Below are 21,065 nucleotides of genomic sequence, written 5' to 3' on the forward strand. Positions count from 1 at the left end.
GTTGTTCCATTCCCGTTAATCTAGCTTCCCTGCCCCCTTACATTCTTATCTTTGCTTTAAAGTAATTGCTGACCATTTGGTCTTACATAGATGATTTTTTAAAAGAGCACAGTACTCAGGGGCGATATTCTTTATTTTGTAAGCCAATCTGTTATTTAGCTAAAAGATGACTTCAGGGGCAAGAGGCTTAGCTTTTAATTGGATGAGAGATTGATGTCTTGATTTGGCTCGAACCATTCAATACTGTTCTAATATCTGAAGGTGATTAGAAGGCTTTAGGATCTACTAGAGACGTGGACAAAGAAAGGAAAGAATTTTTCAAGAAAAAGTGCCTTAAGACAGGAAAAGAAATACAACTGTTTCCTGAGTGTAATCTATCACCAGCCCATTCACCAAACCAGCTTGCCCCGGTGTGTTACGTGACTGCAGTTGTCTAGACTAAAGGAGGTGGGTGGAGGAAGAAGCCTAAGCTAGAAGATGCTCTAGCAGAGTAAGGTACAGTCTTTCATTTTTCTTGTTCCACCTCTTCACCCCCAGCCTCCTCCTGGCTCCAAACAAAACTAAAGGCAAAAATTCTTTCTTTATACATTTTCCTAACAGTTAGTTATCCACAGGAACTTCAGGAAATCAGCTATGAATATATGCTAGTGAAGGGGATAAGAAAGATTTACTGAAATCTCCAAAACCAGGTCTAGGTGAGTGTTTTGGTAATCCACAGGAGAGGAGGCACCGAGACAGTTGCCTAGGCCACCCCTGCCAGCCTTAGCATCTGACCGTTCTCCTTCCTGCTGTTCTTTGGTTAGGTGCTGAAGAATGGATGATGCTTTTGTGAAAACAGCATCTGACATCGCACTGTTACATTGCTATGGCCACAAAGCAGTGTAATGGTCCTTATAATAACTAACACTATCGAGCATCTGCTCTGGGCAAGATGCTTTACACACATTTTCTCGTTGTATCAGTGGAGAAAAAAAATTTTTTTTTGTTTTTAATCAGTGAAGATGCTTTTGGTTACACGCAACAGGAAATACAGATCAAACTGGCTTCCATAATAAAGGGAATGTGGGCTTCTCGTAACTGAAAATGTTCTGAACAATAACAGCCTCAGGCAGAGTTTGATCAAGGCTTCGACTCCATTACTCCACAATTGTCTCAGATCTGCCCCATAAGTGGATTGATTTCATGTTATTGAGTATCGCTGTAGCAGCTCCAGGCCTCCCAGAAATACACTACAGCTTTCAGAGGGAAAGAGAATGTCCCTCCTATTCACTTTCTGCTAAAAGAGAGGTAGGTGCTTTCCCAGAAATGCTCAGAAGGCCCCCCATCTCATTGACCTGAATTGGATCACTTTCCACTTCCTGTCCTGTGCTGCTGGACTTGGGCCTGGGTCTCCTGAACCAATCTCTGTGGCAGAAAGGTTTATATGAGCCTGTTTGGCCTGGACAAATCAGGGCCCATCCCTAGAAGTAGGGTTAATTCCTCCCACCCAAACCTCATGGGCAAAGAGTGGATCAATGCACAGGAATCAATCATAATATCCTATTCTCATGATACATTAGGATAATCCAACAGCCTTCCCGTAATATATTCAAGGAAACAGAGACTCTGAGAGTCTAAAGAACTCTGTCAAGGTGCCCTAGAGACTCTGCTCAACCCAAAGTCTATCTAAATCTCAGACTTATGCTCCCTCCATTTCACCTGTTCATTCAGCCAGCATTTATGGAGCCCGTACCTGGTGGTAGTAAATGCTACAATGTAGTAAAATGTGAGTATGGGTCAAAGAGCAGTTCCTCTCTGCCCAATGGGTAGTATCTGTGGCTACAGGCATCATGGCTGGGACCCATGACACGAAATTCCCTAAACAGGAAAGGAAGTTTTCATACCAGTGGGGAAGGAAGGGTCTCATGGACTGCTTGCATATGGGAAAGGGGTGGTTAGTCATTGCTTTGGAAAGTTACTGAGCTATGTCTGATGCTAAAAAAATCAATCTGTTCCCTCTGTCCAGCTGCTAAAAGTGAGGCAGCTCCACTTATCCCATATTAGGTAGAGGAAGGAGACGTAGTCTATGGGTACCATCAGCAAGCCTGATGAAAGAAAAGTCCAGAATTCTAGGAGAAGCCAACTGTATTAAAGGAGCCCAGAATGGCTGATGTGATAGGCAGTGAGCCTTCTTAGCCCTTCTGGAAGCATTTGCACTTAAAAAAAAAAAAAAAAAAAGACTTAATTTAAGTAATTTTTATCCTGGGTCTGATGTAGTATCTGAGTATCTCAGTATTTGACGTTTTTTAATTAATTATTAATTTCATTTTATTTATTTGAAGGAGATTGGCCGCAGTACTATTTAGTTATACTGCTAACTGAGGGGCCCTGGTGGTGTGCTAACCAAAAGGTTGGTGGTTTGAAGCCATCAGCTGTTCCTCTGAAGAAAGACATGACAGTCTGCTTCCGAAAAGATTACAGCCTTGGCAACCCCATAAGGCAGTTCTACTCTGTCCTATAGGGTCCCTCGGAGTTGGAATCGACTCGAAGGCAGTGGGTTTGGTTATTTTTGTTTTTTATACTGCTAATTAACCTTCAACTATTTGCATAAACAAAAAAAATTTGCATAGCACATAACAAATAACACCGCTCACATATGTAAAAGAAAGTAGGCCAAAGAAATGTGCGCCCAAATGGCTTTTTGACAGAAGTTTTGCTTTGGACTTTCTTGATTCTGCCTCTCCCATTTCAGTGAGCTCCACCATGTGTGTTCCTGAACATTCATCAGAACTAATTATAAAAGAGAAAATGAGAATGTTCACTCCTTTGTTTTGTCTTTGAGGTGAACTCGGTTGATGTGGAGTCCCTGGGTGGTGCAAATGGCTAACGTACTTGGCTGCTAACCAAAAGGTTGAAAGTTTGAGTCCACTCTGAGGCACCTTAGAAGAAAAGTCTGGTGATCTACTTCCCAAAAATCAGCCACTGAAAACCCTGTGGAACACAATTCTACTCTTCGACACACGTGGGCTCATCACGATTCAGAGTCAACTCAGTAGCAACCGATTTAAGTGATGTGGCAGGAAGACCCCACTGACACAGGGAAATTGACACAGAGAGTCTGTCACTCCCCAAATCCTCTCTCTGCTTTTCAGAAATGAACCGGCATCACTACGCTCTCTATGTCCATAACTGCCGCCTTGTCTTCCTCTTGCGGAAGGACTTTGACCAGGCCGACACCTTTCGACCCGCAGAATTCCACTGGAAGCTGGACCAGGTATGGTGCTCCCTTCCACCTTGTCTCTGCACACCCCTTCGTAGGCTTAGGTTGCTTGCTCCAGTGATGATGGCCGTGGGTAAGTACTGGGTTCTTTCACTTGGCGATTTTTGGAAAAATCAGCCCAGGAAGAGAATAGTGTCTTAGTTATAACCCTTTCATTACCAAATTTTAATTAATTTATTTTTAGTTTTTGATGGCATATGTTTTCAGTATTGGAATGCATTCTTACTAAATGGAGTGTGTTTAGATTTGGGGCTGGTAATATGGATTTCTAGAAATAGGATCTGGCAGTACAATCTGTCAATGAGAGAGTAGCACTTTGGTGCCATGGATCTGTGACATGACAGTGTGTCACTGAGAACTAGGTAAATAATTTAATGCAGATGCCTTTCCATGAGGTTACCTGGGGAACCTCTGGTTTCCAAATATGACACAGAAAAGCCAAAACAACAAACCCATCAGAGCTCCCTAACGATCACACAGGAAAGCCATAATTATGCTTACAAGCCTGATCTCACAAAAATAAGGGGGGAAAAGGCAAAAGTTTATAAAACTAAAACATCCAGGAAGCATCACCCAATAGAACGCTCAACCTACACAACAATGAGGCTCCAACTCCCATCTGCTGAGCTTCATGCGTTTGGAAAGGGACCCACCTTGAGGCTAAATGTATTAGAACCTGAGTAACGCCTTACCTCTGAGTCCCAGAGGCATAAGAAGTGGCTGGCATACTGTTTAGGCCAATGGTAAGGAAAGGGTTTAAAGTCAGGATGGAAACTGTCCATCTCCCCACAACTTGGAGTTGGGTAGGACCAGAATTTCCAGCACTGGTCAGTGGACCTGCCAACTTAGAGCCCATCCATTTGCACTACATTGAGCTCAGGGGAAGCTAGTTCCCTTGGCTGCCTCACCTGAGTTCATGATCTTTGTTAGCACATCTCTACATCAGTGTCTTGTCTCCGATGCTCCACTATCTTTTCTGAGTGACAGTGCAGCCTTGGTTGTAGTGATACAAGGTGGAGAACAGGGCCTGAGGACTTTGAAGAAAACAGTGACACGGCGCTGGCTGTGAGCAGTACATGTTCCTTTCTGAAGTGGATAATCTATGACTTACTCCAGAGCCTCATGATTTTTGATCACAAAGGCTACAGTGTCACACTTGTCAATGACAGATGAAGTGTCTGGTTTGAGTCTGAAGCTTTGAAGTAACGATTTCTGAGTGCCGTGCAGTGTCGAGGGTGGCACTAATTGCACAGGGCGGCTGCGCTCCTGAGGAAGCATTGACCTCGGCACGCCTGGAGTTGGCCTTCATGTCAATTTGGGAGAGAGTTTTTTAAAGGGTTTTAAATTATCAAGAAGGAGAATGGAGGCAGGCAGGAAAGGTATCGTAGAATGAGTGTTGTTTAATGAAGCAGATGAAATAGTGCCATTCTATGGTCCTCATTGCCTGAGTCCCCCAGCATTCCTTCCTGGTTCTTTCTGACCCATTCATATCCCTTCCTTCCTCCAAAACCCACTGTGTATACTACCTCCCTTGCCTTGTTGAGGGCTGGATTTTTCATAATCCTTTCCCTTTCTCTCCTAATTACTCTCTCTCTGCCCCATTCTCCCTCCCACCCCCCATCACCACCACTGCCAGTTGCCAAGTCGATTCCGACTCATAGCAACCCCATATGTTACAGAGTAGAACTGCGCTCCATAGGGTTTCCATGGGTTTTTAGAAGCAGGTCGCCAGGCGTTTCTTCCAAGGCGCCTTTGAAAGGGTTCAGATGGCTAACCTTTCATTTAGTAGCTAAGTGCTTGACCATTTGCAGCACCCAGGGACTCCCTGTACTACCTAAATCCCTACACCCCCGGTGTAGCTGATTTCAGAGAGAGTTACTGTCAGTTTATTCCAGGGGGAACTAATTCATGTTGAGATGTGAATGGTTGCAGACCCCTTTCATCCTCACAGAAGTACAGATAAAGGCTCTTTAAAAGAGAGATCCATTAACCCCGGGGGATCATTCAGTGGTGGAACTTCAGGCAGTGTGGCAAGGTCAAGGATGCCAAGCCGACAGGGAAGATGTTAGGGGGAGCCTAGGGCAACTGCCTAATTCCTTCTCAGTAAACCCCAGCCTCCTGGATCCCAGCGTTCTGCAAATGTGGCATCTGGATTAGTACATATTCCTCTAAGTTAGGAATTCCAGGTCTTGCAGGAATTGTGAAATCTTGACATTGTTTATTTGGTTTCCCAGCAATCTCTCGTCTACCTCCTAAAGTGCCATATGGCTTATATGGGATGTTTTTAAATATGTAATAGGGATGGGAGTGAATTAAAATAAATTCCATGTTGTGAGGGCTTTTTTTTTTTAATAAGTGCATCACTATACTGGTTGAGATAATTACAGATACCCTGCAGCGTTTCTGAAGATGGGATTGAGAAGCACTGATAGAAGCAAAGGAAGTCACAGAGTTTGAAAGTCACAGAGTTGAGGAAGGAGTTCTGGTCTACAGAGAAAGATACAATGAATCTAGTAATTCTAAAAGCTATTCCCAAAGCCATGAGTTTAAGGTCGGGCTGAGATTCACTGAACGCCTTCCAAACTACCCTGATGTCATTGACTACCATGTACCAGTGTCTGCTCTGGGCCAGGTACACGGGGGTGCAAGCTCACCCACAACTCAGCCACAGTCCTAACAGCTGGATGTCATGAGGTAGGAAACCCAGGTCCAGGAACTGACCCAAGGTCACACAGCCAACCAGGCTAGTGCCAAAGCCCTTCCCTTTCCACTCTGCCATGCCTCTTCTTTGGTGAGCTTACTAATCTAAAATCTAAAAAATTTTAAATTAGAGTTCCCAACTATCTCTGAAATGCGAGATGCTTATAGTCTTGATGGAAACCCATGAAACTGTCTTCACTTGGCTCAAGCTCTGTGTCTTTCCTCCATTAGAAACAAAATATGTATACAGTATTTAAAACCTTTTTGAAAGCCTGCCTATTGGTGACCAGGAGTTCCTGGGTGGTGCAAACTATTAACATGCTCGGCTGCTAACCGGAAGGTTAGAGGTTTGAGTCCACTCAGAGGCTCCTTAGAAGAAAAGCCTGGCAGTCAGCTTCCGAAAAAGCAGCCACTGAAAACCCTGTGGAGCCCAGTGTACTCTGACACACGGGGTCGCCAGGAGTCGGAGCGGACTTGATGGGAACTGGTTATGGTGGTGGACTGATGACCAGGAGCCCAGCTAACCTGGATGGTTGTCCTCCCTCCAAAGAGAGCCACAGTGGATAGGATATAGGACACCAGACATACCCGTGGTGGCAATCCAGTGAGACACGGAGACCAGCTCACAGGTCCCTCTCTCCCCTTCTTGGCGCCCTATGTACCAGAAGCTTCTTGGATGTAAGTAACTTGATGCCCATCATGTGCACAACCGTTAATATCTCATCTCCCAGGAAGCCCTCCCAGATCAGCTAGTGGGGTAGCTTCCTCCCCACTGTGCCACCTAGACTACATCCTAAGGCTTAGTTACACCATAGTTACCCATTTATCCTGCCTTCCCTGGTGGCACAGTAGATAAGAGCTTGGCTGCTAACCAATAGATCAGCAGTTTGAATCTACCAGTTGCTCCTTGGAAACCCTATGGGGCAGTTCTACACTGCCCTATCGGGTCACTATGAGTCGGAATTGACTCAACAGCAATGGGTTTGGTTTTATTGATTTTGTGCTCACTTGGCAATGAGCTCCAGGAGGGCAGGACTGTGTCTTACTTCCAACTCCTTAGTCCATATTATAGCCCTAAGCATACAGTTGGTGCCTGGTAAATAATTGCCTAACAGCGAATGGATACTGAGACCAAAAGAAGGGAGAAATGGGATGAGGGAAGAAAAGAGAGAGGAAGGAAGAGAAGAAACAAAATCCAGAGATCTTTTAAAACCTCCTGGTGATTAATTGATCTATTGATTAATTTTGTTGAGCATTTTAAAATTAAAAAATATTGTCATTTTTTGCTCTCTGTGTCTTTGATTGTTGTTCAGCTTTGATCTTGATATCTTGTTTCAGACCTCTTACTGTATGTACCACCAATGGCTCTGTAGTTGTTACAGGGCCTTGGCCAGAAAGGATTCAAGCTGGCCAAATATATTTCTGTGTTTTCAAGCTCTCTGCCCACCTCGGAAATTCCAGAAGCATCATATCTGTTCTAATGCTTGACGGGGAATTTCAGAAACATCAGATCTGTTTGTAATGCCTGATGCCTCATTTGTACTTCATTCACCAGACATGTTCTGAGCACAAACTCTATGTCAGGCTCTGTACTAGGTACCAGGGAACAGCAGCTAAAATGGGAACCTCTGCTGTCCAGAAGTTTCCAGTATAACAGGTCAAACAAACATGTAAGCAGACAGTTTACAGTCCCATGCAATGGGCGCTCGGACAGAAGGTGGGGGCAGGCAGGGGATGTCTGTGGGAGACCATGGTGGGGGCATCTGGCACACACTTGGGGATAAGGTCTGGGAAAGGCCCGGAGGGGGGTGCAGTTTTGGCAGACTGGAGGGCTCAGTGGTATGTATCCAGGCAGCCACGATGGCAAAGGGTGAACAGAAGGGTCATCTTTGGGGAACTGTCAGTTTTCAGTGTGGCAGAGAATAGGGATAGAGTGGGAGGGGAAGGCTTTGGCAGGTGTTAGGAGCCAGCTTTGGAGGATCAGGTGGGAATTAAAGCTCAAGTGGCTTTTTATAATATGTTATTAAGTTGGTCCTTTATCCCCAAAGTAATAGGCCACAATTGAAACATTTCATTATTCAATAAAAGACGTCCTTTAGGGATAAGTTAAGAAGAAAGGTCTGGCAATCTGTTGTCAAAAATCAGCCAGTGAGAACTCTGTGGATCTTGACAGTCTGATCCGGGGGCAAATTATCCAATACGCAAAGTAAGCAGCGAAGAATTTCACATTTTTTTCACCACATCAAAGATTCTGCTTCTAGGTATGACTGGCATCTGTCTCTCTCCCAACCTCACAGCACCTGCCTACAGAATCAAATCTGCTTTTTAACTCTATAATCTCTGACAGGACCGAGTGGAGGGCTCAGGGCTGTGTAAACCATGGGCTTACTTGTGCTTACTTACTAATCTGTAGTGAACAATTTCAGTCTTTGATGTGGTGAAACCCACGTGAAATCATTCACTACAGATGATCTGGTAAGCAAGGTGAGCACAGTGCTTACCTTGCTTATTAGATAATCTGCCCCTGGTCAGATCCCATTGTGTATGCATGGGGTTGCCATGAGTTGGGGGCTGAAGAATACTAGTAGGACATTGATAAAATGTAAGTAACTATAACTCAGGCCAGACCACGCAATGGGGCCAGTGTCAGGAGCCAGTTTCTCTCCCATTCCTGTATCTCCATAGCCGAGCTCAGGACCAAGCAAACTGGATGTGTGTGTTTGGACAGACAGAGCCTCATGGGCACTGAAACCAGGGTGTGGTCTACAGGAGAATGGTTTGCACATAGCACCCAAAGAGTGTGCCCACTGAGTGAGGCGTGGCCACAGGTGAGCTGCGTGCTTTTGGCAGCCCAGCCCCTTGGCCCCACGCCTCGGAAGGCTTCTGCCAAGGTGGGCAGACAGCCTGGTAAATCCATTACCAGGCAGCTCCAGGAAATGCCTCTGACAATCCAGTGCACCTCACTAACGCGATCATAATGATGAGGAGAATGTCATTTTAATGGGATTTTTACTTTTGATCTGCTAATGCAAATCCCTCAAGCTTGCAGTTAGTCATGTGCAAACCCAGACGAGAACAGAGGAGAGCGCCCAGCTGCCAGCAAACACAGGAAAGGTTTATTAATTTCAGCCCCTCCCGGCTTTAATATTATTTAGATATGGTGGACTCAGTGTCGTGAATTTAATGATGTTCCCTTTGGACCTGTTGGGGTTTGGAGGGAAACCTGCTGTCGTTTTACATGTTCTACTTATTGGAAGTCACAACTTGAGTGACAGCCCTAACCAACCAGCAAGAGGACAGATGCTCCCACTTACTACCAGGAAAAAAAAAAAAACAATTGCATCTCTGAAAAATCAAAAGAAGCACAAGATATAAATGTCAGTTTCATTCAATGGGCCATTGTCTTCTCTGTGCCAGACCTTGTCGTAGGCATCAGGGGTAGAGACAGGAGGGTATGGCCCTGACCTGAGGGAGCTCACAGCTTGGCCGAGTTTACACCCAGCGTATGTTCCCTGGGAAGCATTCTGCTGCAGGAGCCCCAAACTCTAATGATTATGGGGGAGAGAGGTAGCAAGAATGAGTGAAGACATCTGGCTGGGTGACGGTGGGTCTGCGTTAAAGATTCAGCCATTGTACATCTCCAAACCATATGAGAATCTAAGCCCGGTGCTGCACTTTTAGTTGTTCAAAAGTTAGACATTTTTAAGTAAAATCTTCCAATTTTTAGTATTTCCTCAGTTTTTTAGAAAAATACTATCAGGCCCAACAAAATGTTCAATAGTTCACCTTTATCCTCTGGTAGCCAGTTTGAGAAAACTGATAGAAAAAATGATTTCGATACAACAAAACCATGCAATAATGTTTCTGTTTGGAAAGTCTGGATCTTCTTAAATGAGGCCCACAGTGGTTAAGAGCTTGGCTGCTAACCAAAAGGCTGGCAGTTCAAATTCACCAGCCACTCCTTGGAAACTCTATGGGGCAGTTCTAATCTGTGCTATAGGGTCGCTATGAGTTGGAATTGACTCCATGGCGATGGGTTGGGTTTGGTTTTTGTCCTTTGTGAACACTTCTAGTTCTCCCAGTCCCTATCCCCCCATATAAGATTCTGGACTGGGGTAGGGAGGGATCTGGACCATGTCTGGTCCCCAAGAGCCACTAGCCACACCCAGAGGGAAGAACAGGTATGAATGGTCTAGGCCCTCAAACCCAGGCCCTGGTACTGATGGTGGCCTCCCTTCCTCCTACATAAAAAAAAAAAAAAAAAGGAGGGAGTAAATTACAGGCCCAAGTTCTCCTAGACAACAAATGGCAGAGCCAGGATTTGCACATATTTCTCTTAGGCTAAAGTCTTTGCCTATCAAGTCCATTCCATTCGCATAGAATTCCAGAGCTCCTGGTGGAAGCTAAAAGTACATAAATCCTTAGACTTGTGAAGAAAGAGTAGAAGAATGATGCAGAGTCGGTTTACGTATTGGGAGTCAGATGGGTTAAATCAATCATTATTATAGCCAAGTGCCAAGGAGTTAATTGGAGAATGGTCAGTCCAGCCCAGAAAAGTCGTCTCAATGAGCAAAATAATTGGGCATTGTCAGCACTCTAATTCTGCTGTTAAAGACTAACTCTTGGATATGTTGGCCATGTTTCTTCTGATGCAGTAATGCGGCCCTGTTCAGCACCCTTGCCCTACACTCTGGCCTCCAGTAAGATCTGCCTTCCTTTAGGAACACATCCTAAACAGAGTGGGAAGAATTCCCAGAGCCTCCTTTTTTGTACTTTTAGGCAGAATTCCAAAAGACTTTTTCTAAGATGCCCAGTTTCAGGGTTAAGGTAAATAACATCCATGGGGAAGACACAATTACTGTGACTCTCACTTGGATGTGCAAAGAAAACCTAGATTCTTTATTTCTCTATAGCACATATGGGCTCCCTGAAAAGCCCTCACTTGTCTCAGAGTCCCCCTCCCTGCCTCTTTCCTCCCCAAGAAAGCTTCTAGGTGTTTGGGGAGAGGTGGCTTACATGACTTCACAGTGTTCCAGAGAAGGGTCCTCAGACACACATGGTACACTGTGGGACCGGTTGCCTGCTCTCTGGAAAGATCGCTGCTGACATGATGCATTAGTTCCCTGGAGCTGCAGTAACAAAATACTATAAACCCTGTGGCTTATAAGAACAGAAATTTATTATCTCATAGTTCTGGAGGCTTCAAGTACCAAACTCAGGGTCTCCATGGGGCCATGCTCTCTCTGTAGGCTCTAAGGGAGGATCTTTCCTTGCCTCTTGCAGCTTCTGGTGGTTCCTGGCAATCCTTGCCTATTGCTAAATCTATTGCTCCAGTCTGTCTCCTTCTTCACATGGCAGTCTTCCTTCTGTGTTTCTGTGCCTCTTCTCTTTTTAAAAGGGCACTGCTCAGACCGGATTAGGACCCACCACTCATGTCAACTGATACCATCTTCAGAGACCCTATTTCCAAACAAGGTCGTGTTCACAGGTCCTGGGGTCAGGATTTCAACATAAATTTGGGGTACACAGTTCAATGCACAACACATGGTTAGCCCATTTGTTCTGTTTTCTTTGGGAGAGGGTGCCAACATGCTTGCACCCACCACTACACATAGGGCCATGTTTCCACTGTCTTGAAGCCCCTTTCATAACTTTTCATCATGGCCCAAGTCTCTGCTTCACTGCTGTCCCTCATTACCTCCATGCCACCTCACCAGGGTACTTCTAGGTCCCCTGTTAGGCACTTGTGGTAGACAGAATAACAGGCCTCAAAGATACCCATGTTTACATCCCTGGAACTTGTGAATATGTTACCTTACATGGCAAAGGGGACTTTGAATATGTGATTAAGTTAAGGACCTTGAGATGGGGAGATTATCCAGGTGAGCCCAATGTAATCACAGGGATCCTTATAAGAGGGAGGTAGGAGGGTCAGAGTCAGAGAAGATGTGAAGACAGAAGCAGAGATCAGAGTGACATGGGGCCACTAGCCAAGAAATATGGGCATCCTTCAGAAGCTAGAAAACACTGAGAAACATATCCCATCCTAGAGCCTCTAGAAGGTATGCAACCCCTCCAACACCTTGATTTTTAGCTCAGTGAAACTCATTTCAGGCCTTCAGAACTGTAAGATAGTAAATTTGTTTTAAACCACAAAGCTTGTGGTAGTTTGTTACAGCAGCTATTGGAAACTAATACATCACTCAGGGCTTTGGGGAGCCCTGAGAGCTTCCTCAGGCTCATAAATTCAGGCATCTGCCATTACTCCACAACTTGTTGATGTGTCCCCAGGCCAGGCTCTTTCAGAGAGAGCTATGAACTCCTATTAAAAAAAAAAAAAAAACAGTTGTCATGGAGAGATTCTGATTCATGGCAACCACATGTGAGCCAGAGTAGAACTATGCCACATAGAATTTTCAGTGGCTGATTTTTTGGAAGTAGATCATCAGGTCTTTCTTCTGAGGTGCCTCTGGGTGGTCTTGAACCTCTACCTTTAACCCCATTTGTACCACCCAGGCACTCTGAACTCTTCTTTACCTCCAGGGAATAGTACCTCTCCCACAGCTCTCTAAAGAGCCCCTGTCTTTTGAAGTTTGGCCCTAGGAGGAAGGAGGAGGAGGCACTGGCCTATGACCTTCCTCTTTCCCAGCCTGTTGCTCGATTTTCACCAGGCCAGCTTCCTCCAAAATCTCTGAGCTGGGGTCCTGAAGGGCAGGCTTTGGCCTTATTTCATCTCTAAGCCATATTCTTCCTACAGCCTAGCACTGTGCCTCCTCACCAGCCATGATAAATGGAGAGAGTACCTTCTCTGCCTGAAGGAAGAAACACTGAGTCCTCTGTGCTTGGTTCTGGAAATGCTAAGACAAATGGAGGAAATCCTCTGTCTCTCTTGACAGAGCCTCACCTGAAAGCTTAAAGTTGATAAGAGAACTCAATTCTCTTGATGATGCATACCTTCCCCTCATCACAGAGACCTCTGCATCACCTAGGCAGACCCCCCCCTCCCCAAGTTCTCACCACACTCCACTATGCCTTTCAGCTTTCTGCCCCAAGGAAGGCAGCATGAGTCCCCTTAGCTCCAGAGAGCACAGTCCAGGGTATGATGGGCTATTGCCCCCGGGAGCAAGGGACATTCTGGGCAGCATCCTGCCCTCTACCTAGGAGGTCCCAGTTGAAGGCGCTCCCCACTGCCCGCAGCAATGATCTCCACAATGCCTTTGATGTTGGCTTTTCCTCCTTCCCTGACTCACTATCCCTACTCCCTTTTTCTTCCTTCCTGCAATCACTTCCCAAATGAGCTCTGCTCTAATCCACCTCTGTAGCCCAGGTGAAGTTTCTGGTCTTTGTCGTTAATTGCTCTTCTGTCACCCTCTACTCACAGCAACCCCATGCACCGTGGAATGAAACACTGCCTAGTCCTGCACGATCCGATGACGGGCTGGCTATCAGACCATTGTGGCTGAGTTTTAGAAATAGATTGGGACTTTCTTACTAATCTTAGTCTGGAATCTCTGCTGAAACCTGTTCAGCATCATAGCAACACGCATGTCTCCACTGACAGACAGGTGGTAGTTTCGTATTAGGCGCATTGGCCAAGAATCAAACCCAGGTTTGCTGCATGGAAAGCGAGAATTCTACGCTGAACCACCACTGCCCTCATTTCTTACCCATGAAAAAGTTGCCATCAAGTTGATTCCCACTCATAGAGACCTCACTTAGTGGGCAGTTAACAAATAGTGACTGCTGTTATTATTGTTATTGGGAAGAAAGAGACTTCTGCAGAGTTCCAGAGGCAGAACCATGACTAAAAGGTGGATGTTTCTAAGAGACCACGGGGCACTGAATAAAGGAAGAGAGGGACGTTTAGTGAAGTGAAGGACAGTGCTGCCAAATGTTAGTGGAGTGTATCTCATCTCTACCCAGTGGTGCGATCTGATGATTACTGGATCATTCCACTTGTGTCTGTTGTGGACGTATTCTCCACAAACGCGCTGAAAGAATTCTGTAGCTCTATTTATCAACACATTTGCTTGAAGAGCTGATTTCTCAGGGCTTTCTTGGATTTACCTTATTACTCAAAGGATTTTCCTTAATTTGGCATCTGAAAGTCCGGTACTAAGGAGAATCCAGATTCTGGGTGAAGGCAAAGCTACAGGGATGTTATTGTTCTCTTCCCTGTGACAACCTTGCTCTCTTCTGCTGATGTCTCCTTCTGACTTGAGATTTAAGGCTATAAAATCATTAAATGTAAACCAATCAAAAGTGCTAATTATTCTATACCTTTCTGCCTTTGGTGGCAGACGTGGCTGCTCTCTAGTCTCTCTTCCCAGATGAGTAGCTGCCTTTCCTGTGCTCCTGTGAAATCATCATTTGTGTTTTAGCCTGTACATCTGCCCAGAGGCAATGAATGCATTTTGTCAGTAGACATTCTGTAATACATATTTAATAACAGTGTCTCTCATTTTACTGTTAAAGAGAAGGAAATAATGTCAACACAATTAAAAATGCTCAGTAAATCAAATAACCTCTTCAATAATAAATTAAGGAGCTCTCAGCCTTTGGGGAGTCCCAATGGGAGCAGCATTAGCGAGGTCGCTGCACTGCCATGCCTGTCTCCTACTTTTCTAGTCTCCTTTGGAATTGGGTGCCAGTAGGAAGGCAGGGAGACTCCTGGTTGGCATTGAACCCAAATGTCAGAATTCTTTATATGAAAGATGTTTTTCTCTGTCACGTCCATGCTATAGAGAGGCAAGAAATGGCTGAATTTAAATTCTAAAATAAAACGGCAAATTCTAATACTAACTCCCATTATTTAGAGGACCCGAGGCAAAAGCAGTAATCACTGTGAAGTTCCCGTGAAGTCAGAAAGAGAAACGGAACCTGCATTACTTGAGTTCTTACTTTGTGCCAGACACTTTCGTTTAATTCTAACAAAAACCTTGCAATTTAAGCATTGCACCCAGGTTAGCTACCACCCATCTGTCAGTTAGTCATTCTGTGATGGCTTGTGTGTTGCTATGATGCTGGAAGCTATGCCAGCAGTATTTCAAATACCAGCAGGGTCACCCATGGCAGACAGGTTTTAGTGGCACTGCCACACTAAGATAGACCAGGAAGAAAGGCCTGGTGATCTGCTTCCAAAAATTAGCCAATGAAATGTTATGGACCACAACAAAGTGTTGTCTGATATGGTGCTGGAAGAGGAGCTCCCTAATTGGGAAGGCAACAATGTACTCAAGCATGAGGATGGCACAAGACCAGGCAGCGTTTCCTTCTGCTGCATGTGGGCTCACCTTGACCTGGAGCCACCTGGATGGCAACTAACAACAATCTAGGCTAGGAATGAAGAATGGGAGACATGGCAAGGTGCTTCTCACACCTCTCATCTGATAAGTGGGAGAACCTTGAACCTGACCTCAAAAAACACATACCCCAAGATGGTAAAAGGCCCCATTCTTGACATGGGAGAGTTTGCAACCTTTGTGAATACACAAGATGATGACATCTGGTATCCATGCTGTTACTGAAGTGTTTGGAACAGAGTATGGATGTCTATCCAGAAACATATTCCAAACTCAGCTCCTCAGGAATCATGTTTTAGCATCCTTTTAAGCAAAGATCAGCTTGCTACTGAGGCACGGTGATGAGCGGGCTGTTCATCGCATAAAACAAGAGAAGACGGTGGAACGGTTTCCCAGGGAAGACCGCTCCTTTGAGCGTGTTTTCAAAAGCGATAACCCTGGAGGCCCAGCGGTGAGATTAATTTGCCCCACCTTCCCTGCTTTTCCCCGATCTCCTACGAGTCATCTGTTTCTATCCTTAATGTCCAAACATGCAAATATTGCTGCGCTTACTGCTCATTAGTTTAGCTAAAGGAAGTGCCCTTTAATTATGCCTTTAAGTAATGAACCTCCTCCATCACCTTGACAATCAGTGCATATTTAGAAGAAAGGCCTCATTTTGAAACTGCATCCCTTGGTTACTTAGAAGACAGTAGCTTTCCTGAGGCAATAGAAAGAGGAGTCAAAAGAGAAACAAGTCTGGTGATTGCATTAGCCCTTGTGGCCTGGGGTGCAAGAATGGCAGCCAGCCAGTAATACATTACATGTGAGGGAGAAAAGGAAAACTAGCATTTTTGAGAGGCTGTTGTGTGCCAATTTCCAAGCTGTTTGATTTACATACCTTAGATCTTGGAGTTATTTCTTAACTCCATTTTGCAGATACTACAATTGAGGCACAGACAGATTAAGGTATTACACTAGGCCCACCATTCTCATGTTCTTTTCCATGTTTTGATCTTGTTGAGAAGTGACTGCGTAGCTTGGTGGAACTGGGTTTCCACCAAGTCGTCACTGTGTTTCTTCATCTGTTGGTCTCAGCAGGAACTCACAGAGATAATTTGATTCCATACAATTTCCCTTGGTGTATGTCAAGTACTTACACTGTGACAAGCTAACAATGTATATGAAGGAAGGCCTGCTTGAGGCTAAAGACCACGTGGTGTAAGGGATGCTTAAGCACGGAATCCAAATTCAGGATTTTGTAGTTTTCTGGAAGTGGACAGAGAAATAGCAAAGAACAGTTGGTGGTGCATGGGCCACAGCTAAGAAGGGAGAAACTGAGCCTGGAATTTCTAGACAATGCTGAAGGAAAGTGCTCCAGAGGTGTCATGAATGATTTAGAAGGACCCCATATCACCTTCCAACTCTGAATTGGATGTTGGGCACAATACTGAAGAATGTAGTTTTGTGTGGGGAATGAAGCCAACGTCATGGAACACTTTCTGTGCTAACTATTGAATGAGAAGCCAATTTGCCCTCTAAACTTTCACCTAATACACGATAAAAAATTAAAGAGAATGAAGATTCACTTGTTTACCATGGAGCAGGGTTCTAAAGGGCCTAGAGAGGAAATTCTGAGGTTCGGATGTGGGAAAGAAAGCAAGAGGACCAGCATTTGTAAGTTCAAGGGATTTTGAGAATGACCTAGGAGTATAAGGATATAAACCTAAAAAACCATTGCCGTCGAGTTGATTCTGACTCATAGAGACCCTATGAGACAGAGTAGAATTGCTCCATAGGGTTTCCAAGGAGTGGCTGGTGGATTCAAACTGCTGATCTTTTGGTTAACAGCCAAACTCTTAACCACTGTGCCACTAGGGCTCCACGGAGATATAAAGCAAGAAGGAATTTATTGCTGTCAGAATTACACACAGTGACATCAGCCTTGTCTCAATGTGGGCCCTTCCTAAGACCCCAACCGGGCTGGAGGCCTGTGTGATCTGTACAATCAGCTTACCTGGGATGGAATAAGGAGACTTTTTTCCTTTGTAAACAGAAATATTACTATTATTCAGTTAGTTCATGCTAGTATAGACACGAATTGAGTGAAGCGGTCTGCAAAAGTGATGGTTCTAGCCGTAAATTAGGGACTTCAAAGGGAAATTTTAAGTAGTGTTCCTTGCCTTTGTGTTGGGGCAGCCCTGGAAACAGCTTGGTATCAGCCTTCTAATGTGGTCTGCATGTGTTTAAAGGATGACATACCTTTCCATCAAACAAACACAACCTTGTGAAAAGGTTTCATTAGAGTCACAAATGCAAGGGGACAATGAAGCTATAATTATATGGACACAAAGCAAAGAAAGACCTATATACCTATTATCTGGACTCAAAAAATGAGGTCATAATTGGAACATAAATGTGAATTGAGAATTGAATTACTTGAAAAATTGTTGGATTTAATCCACTTATTTTTGCATCTGTATACATATGAATAGGGTGAGGCTTACAAGCCAAGAACAAAAATATACCTTCAGGTTTATTTCAGAATACTGAACATATCCCTCGGCCATATTTAACAAAAATACGTCACATTGGGAACCAAAAACGCTTTCTTTTTAGTGGGTCAGAGTGCAGACTTAGGCATGTCTACATTCTGCCCTATGAAAGGCTCACTCACTCATTCATTCAGCAAATCTTGGTCAAGATGAAATTTCTTATTTAAAATCAATTAAAATGAACATACTCATATGGTTGTTATTGTTGTTGTGTGCCTTTGAGACAATTCCAACTCATAGTAACTCCAGAGGACAAAGTAGAACTACCCCATAGTGTTTCCAAGGAGTGGCTGGTGGATTCAAACTGCCAACCTTTTGGTTAGCAGCTAAGCTCTTAACCATGGGGGCACATATTCATGAAGGAGCTGGAAAAGGCATACAGGCCTTGGTGTCTCTCAAACCTGAGTTTATAGGTCAGCTCTGCCTTTTATTATCTGTGTGATCCTGGGTGAGTCACTTCACCTCTCTGAGCCTCTGTTTCCTCATCTGTAAAATGAGAATAAATATAAACATCTCAGGGGTGACTTTGAGGATGTAATGAGATGAGCCTAATGCGGTAGTGACACCAGGACATTGACCCATGGAGGTGTTTTGTTGAGCCAGCACAGTCCTACACACACACAAACACACGCACTGTAGATGGAATGAGAACTTCCCTGCTGATGAATTCATTTAACACACGATTTTTAGCAGGTGCTACATACCAGGCACTGACCTGGGAGCTGGGCATAGAGTGTCGAACAGAATTTTGACAGGTCCGTACTCTCATTACCCAGATTGTGGTCTGGAAATACCATTTGTACTAAAAGCAATCAGGGATTCTAGAAGGAATAGCTGATTCTAGGCTTGGAGCAAAACATGAACAAGGTGAGCCTGAATCCAGTTGCTAATTTGCAGGAAATACAAGGGACAGAGGAACGTCTAGATGAGTGTGCAATTAGCCAAGTTCAGATTGGAAACTCCATAGGCCAAGTGTCCTGGTTCTTCATCAGATACACTGTAAGGAGAAGCAGATGATGGAGGGGGAGTCTGTGGATGAAAAAAGACTTAAAAAACATAACAGGTGATTTTTTTAATGGATAAAACTGTAACCTCTAGGGATGCAGATTTGCGTGATAAAACTCCAGGGAAGTGAAGACTATAAAAGTCAAAATAGTGGATCCCCTTGGAGGAGGGCGGTAGTTGTGGTTGGGGTGGAGCACAGGGAAGGGGCTTCCAAGCAGCTGGTAAAGTTCTGTTTCTTGGCCAGGGTGGAGGCTGTACAGATGTATACTCTATAATAGTTCCTTAAGTTCTGCACTGGTTTGTTACAATATAAAGTACCTCAAAAAGGAAGAAGCAGCAGCATGTATTGAGGGCCGCTGTCTTCTAGAGATTCAGTTAGTTGCTAAGGGCATAGCAATGAATGAAATCCCATCCTGGCCCTGACAGAACTTAGAGTTTACAATGCTATGATCAGCTAACGGGCAGCCTGTGGCATCATTCACCGCCCAAGGGCTGGGGGCTTCCTGCTGACTCTCAATCCCGAAACCTGGGGCTGAGCCTCAGCGAAGGCTCTCATCTGCACTGCCATTTTCCCAGTACTGGTGCAGAAAGTGGCACAACCTCTTAACGACTGTGTTCTGAGCAGGCTCTCGGCTTCCAAGAGCAGGATTCTGTGGTTTCCGATCTTTCAGTTATGGGCAGCCTGTTCACCAAGCAGAATGGTGGGCTGAACCTTCACACCATCATCTGCTCTGCAATCAGCAGCCAAACCCTACCCCTCCGGAAGGTCCCACTGCCCCGCCTCCTGCTGGGAGGTCCAGAGCAGGCTCAGGTGTAGCTGGAGAGCATTCATGGTGATGGCCAATTTGAGAAGCGATGAGGCTTCCTCATTACACTTTATTACTTGGGCTGCTCCATTTCTGCAATTCACCTAATAGAAGCTCATCTAGGGAGAGAGAGACAGGACATTTAAAGCCTGTTCATTTAATAAGATTTTTGCACAGCCTTAACCCCCCATCAGACATTTGTCCCTAATACACTGAGACTTTTTATCTGTGGCGTAAAGCACAACTGGTCACTTAAAATCTTGAAAAACATACTTAACATTACACCTGGAGTCGAGTGTTAATTCATCTTTCCGTGTCTCCGTGGGTCCTGCCATCTGGCACCCCTCCAGCCTCTTCTCCACTCTGCGGCCTCTGTGATCTTTCTAAGAATGTAACTAGGGCCCTGACATTACTGTCTTGCCTAGGCACATTTCTAGAACCCCCATTTCACCCTTACACCCCCGTTTGCCAGCGTGACTCACAGACCACAGATGGTGTATGGGAAGCTAATAGTAACTAATGGGTAATGAGCATTCAAGTGCTCCGCTGGCATCAGTTCATTTAGTTGGGGGGATATTAGCATATCACCAATGACATAAGGGGGAAATATTAGAAATACATGAATGAACTTTTAAAAAATTTTAATAATTACCCATTTATTTTAATGTATATTAGAAAAACTGTAACTTGCACATTACAACCAGGATTTCACAGCTATAAACTGATATAAAGTTACATTTTGAATCAGTTCCTTTAAGTAAAATGAATTGAGTAAAAGAAAACTACGAAGGAAACGATAGTAGAAGAGGCATGTGAATTTACTTGTTTATTAACAAATACTTCTCTGAAGCGCCTACTACGTGGCAGGCCGTGGGCTCTGAGGATACAACAGGGAACAAAGCAGAAGCAATTCCTGACCTTCCAAAAGACCCAAACAAGCCCTTCACAAAAGACATTATCCAAAGGGCTGGTAAACATATGAAAAGTGCTTAGCTCTGTTAGACACACCAGGAACTATAAATGAAATCCACAGTGAGCTATACTAAACATCCACCAGAATGGCAAAAAGAAAAGGGGAGGGAGGGAGGGGGAGAGAGAAAGGAGAGAAGGAAGAAAGGAAGGAAAGGGAGGGAGAGAAAAGAAAAGAAAAGAAAGAACAATACCAAGAGTTGGAAGGAACACAGAGCAATTGAAACTCATATATTGCCCATGGGAGTGTAAACTGCTACAGTTTGGTGGTATCTACTAAAGTCGACCCAGCAGTTTCACTCCTCGGTGTCCACTCAACAGAAATGCACACATATGTTCACAAAAAGACATGTTCGACACTTTGGAAATGAAGGGGGCGGGGGGCTCAGAAAATGCTAGTTGAATGAATTGAAGCCTACCTGGAGCACTCTTTGTACAAGCCAGTAAGACGTTGTCCTCTCCTTGAGCCCAGAATAGATCACTATAACTG

The 21,065-nt window shown here is 44.5% G+C and overlaps 1 protein-coding gene across 1 annotated transcript in view; it reads left to right on the forward strand.

Annotated features, from left to right (window-relative positions):
• CLSTN2 (calsyntenin 2) overlaps positions 1-21,065 on the forward strand; it is a 433,412-nt gene that overhangs the window by 336,649 nt on the left and 75,698 nt on the right. Inside the window, exon 8 of the mRNA XM_064275381.1 lies at positions 3,132-3,253. Coding sequence (XP_064131451.1) covers positions 3,132-3,253 — 122 coding nt within the window. The remainder of the gene's footprint in view (positions 1-3,131; positions 3,254-21,065) is intronic.

The sequence above is a fragment of the Loxodonta africana genome, chromosome 23 (genome assembly GCF_030014295.1).
Source record: "Loxodonta africana isolate mLoxAfr1 chromosome 23, mLoxAfr1.hap2, whole genome shotgun sequence".
Classification (NCBI taxonomy): domain Eukaryota; kingdom Metazoa; phylum Chordata; class Mammalia; order Proboscidea; family Elephantidae; genus Loxodonta; species Loxodonta africana.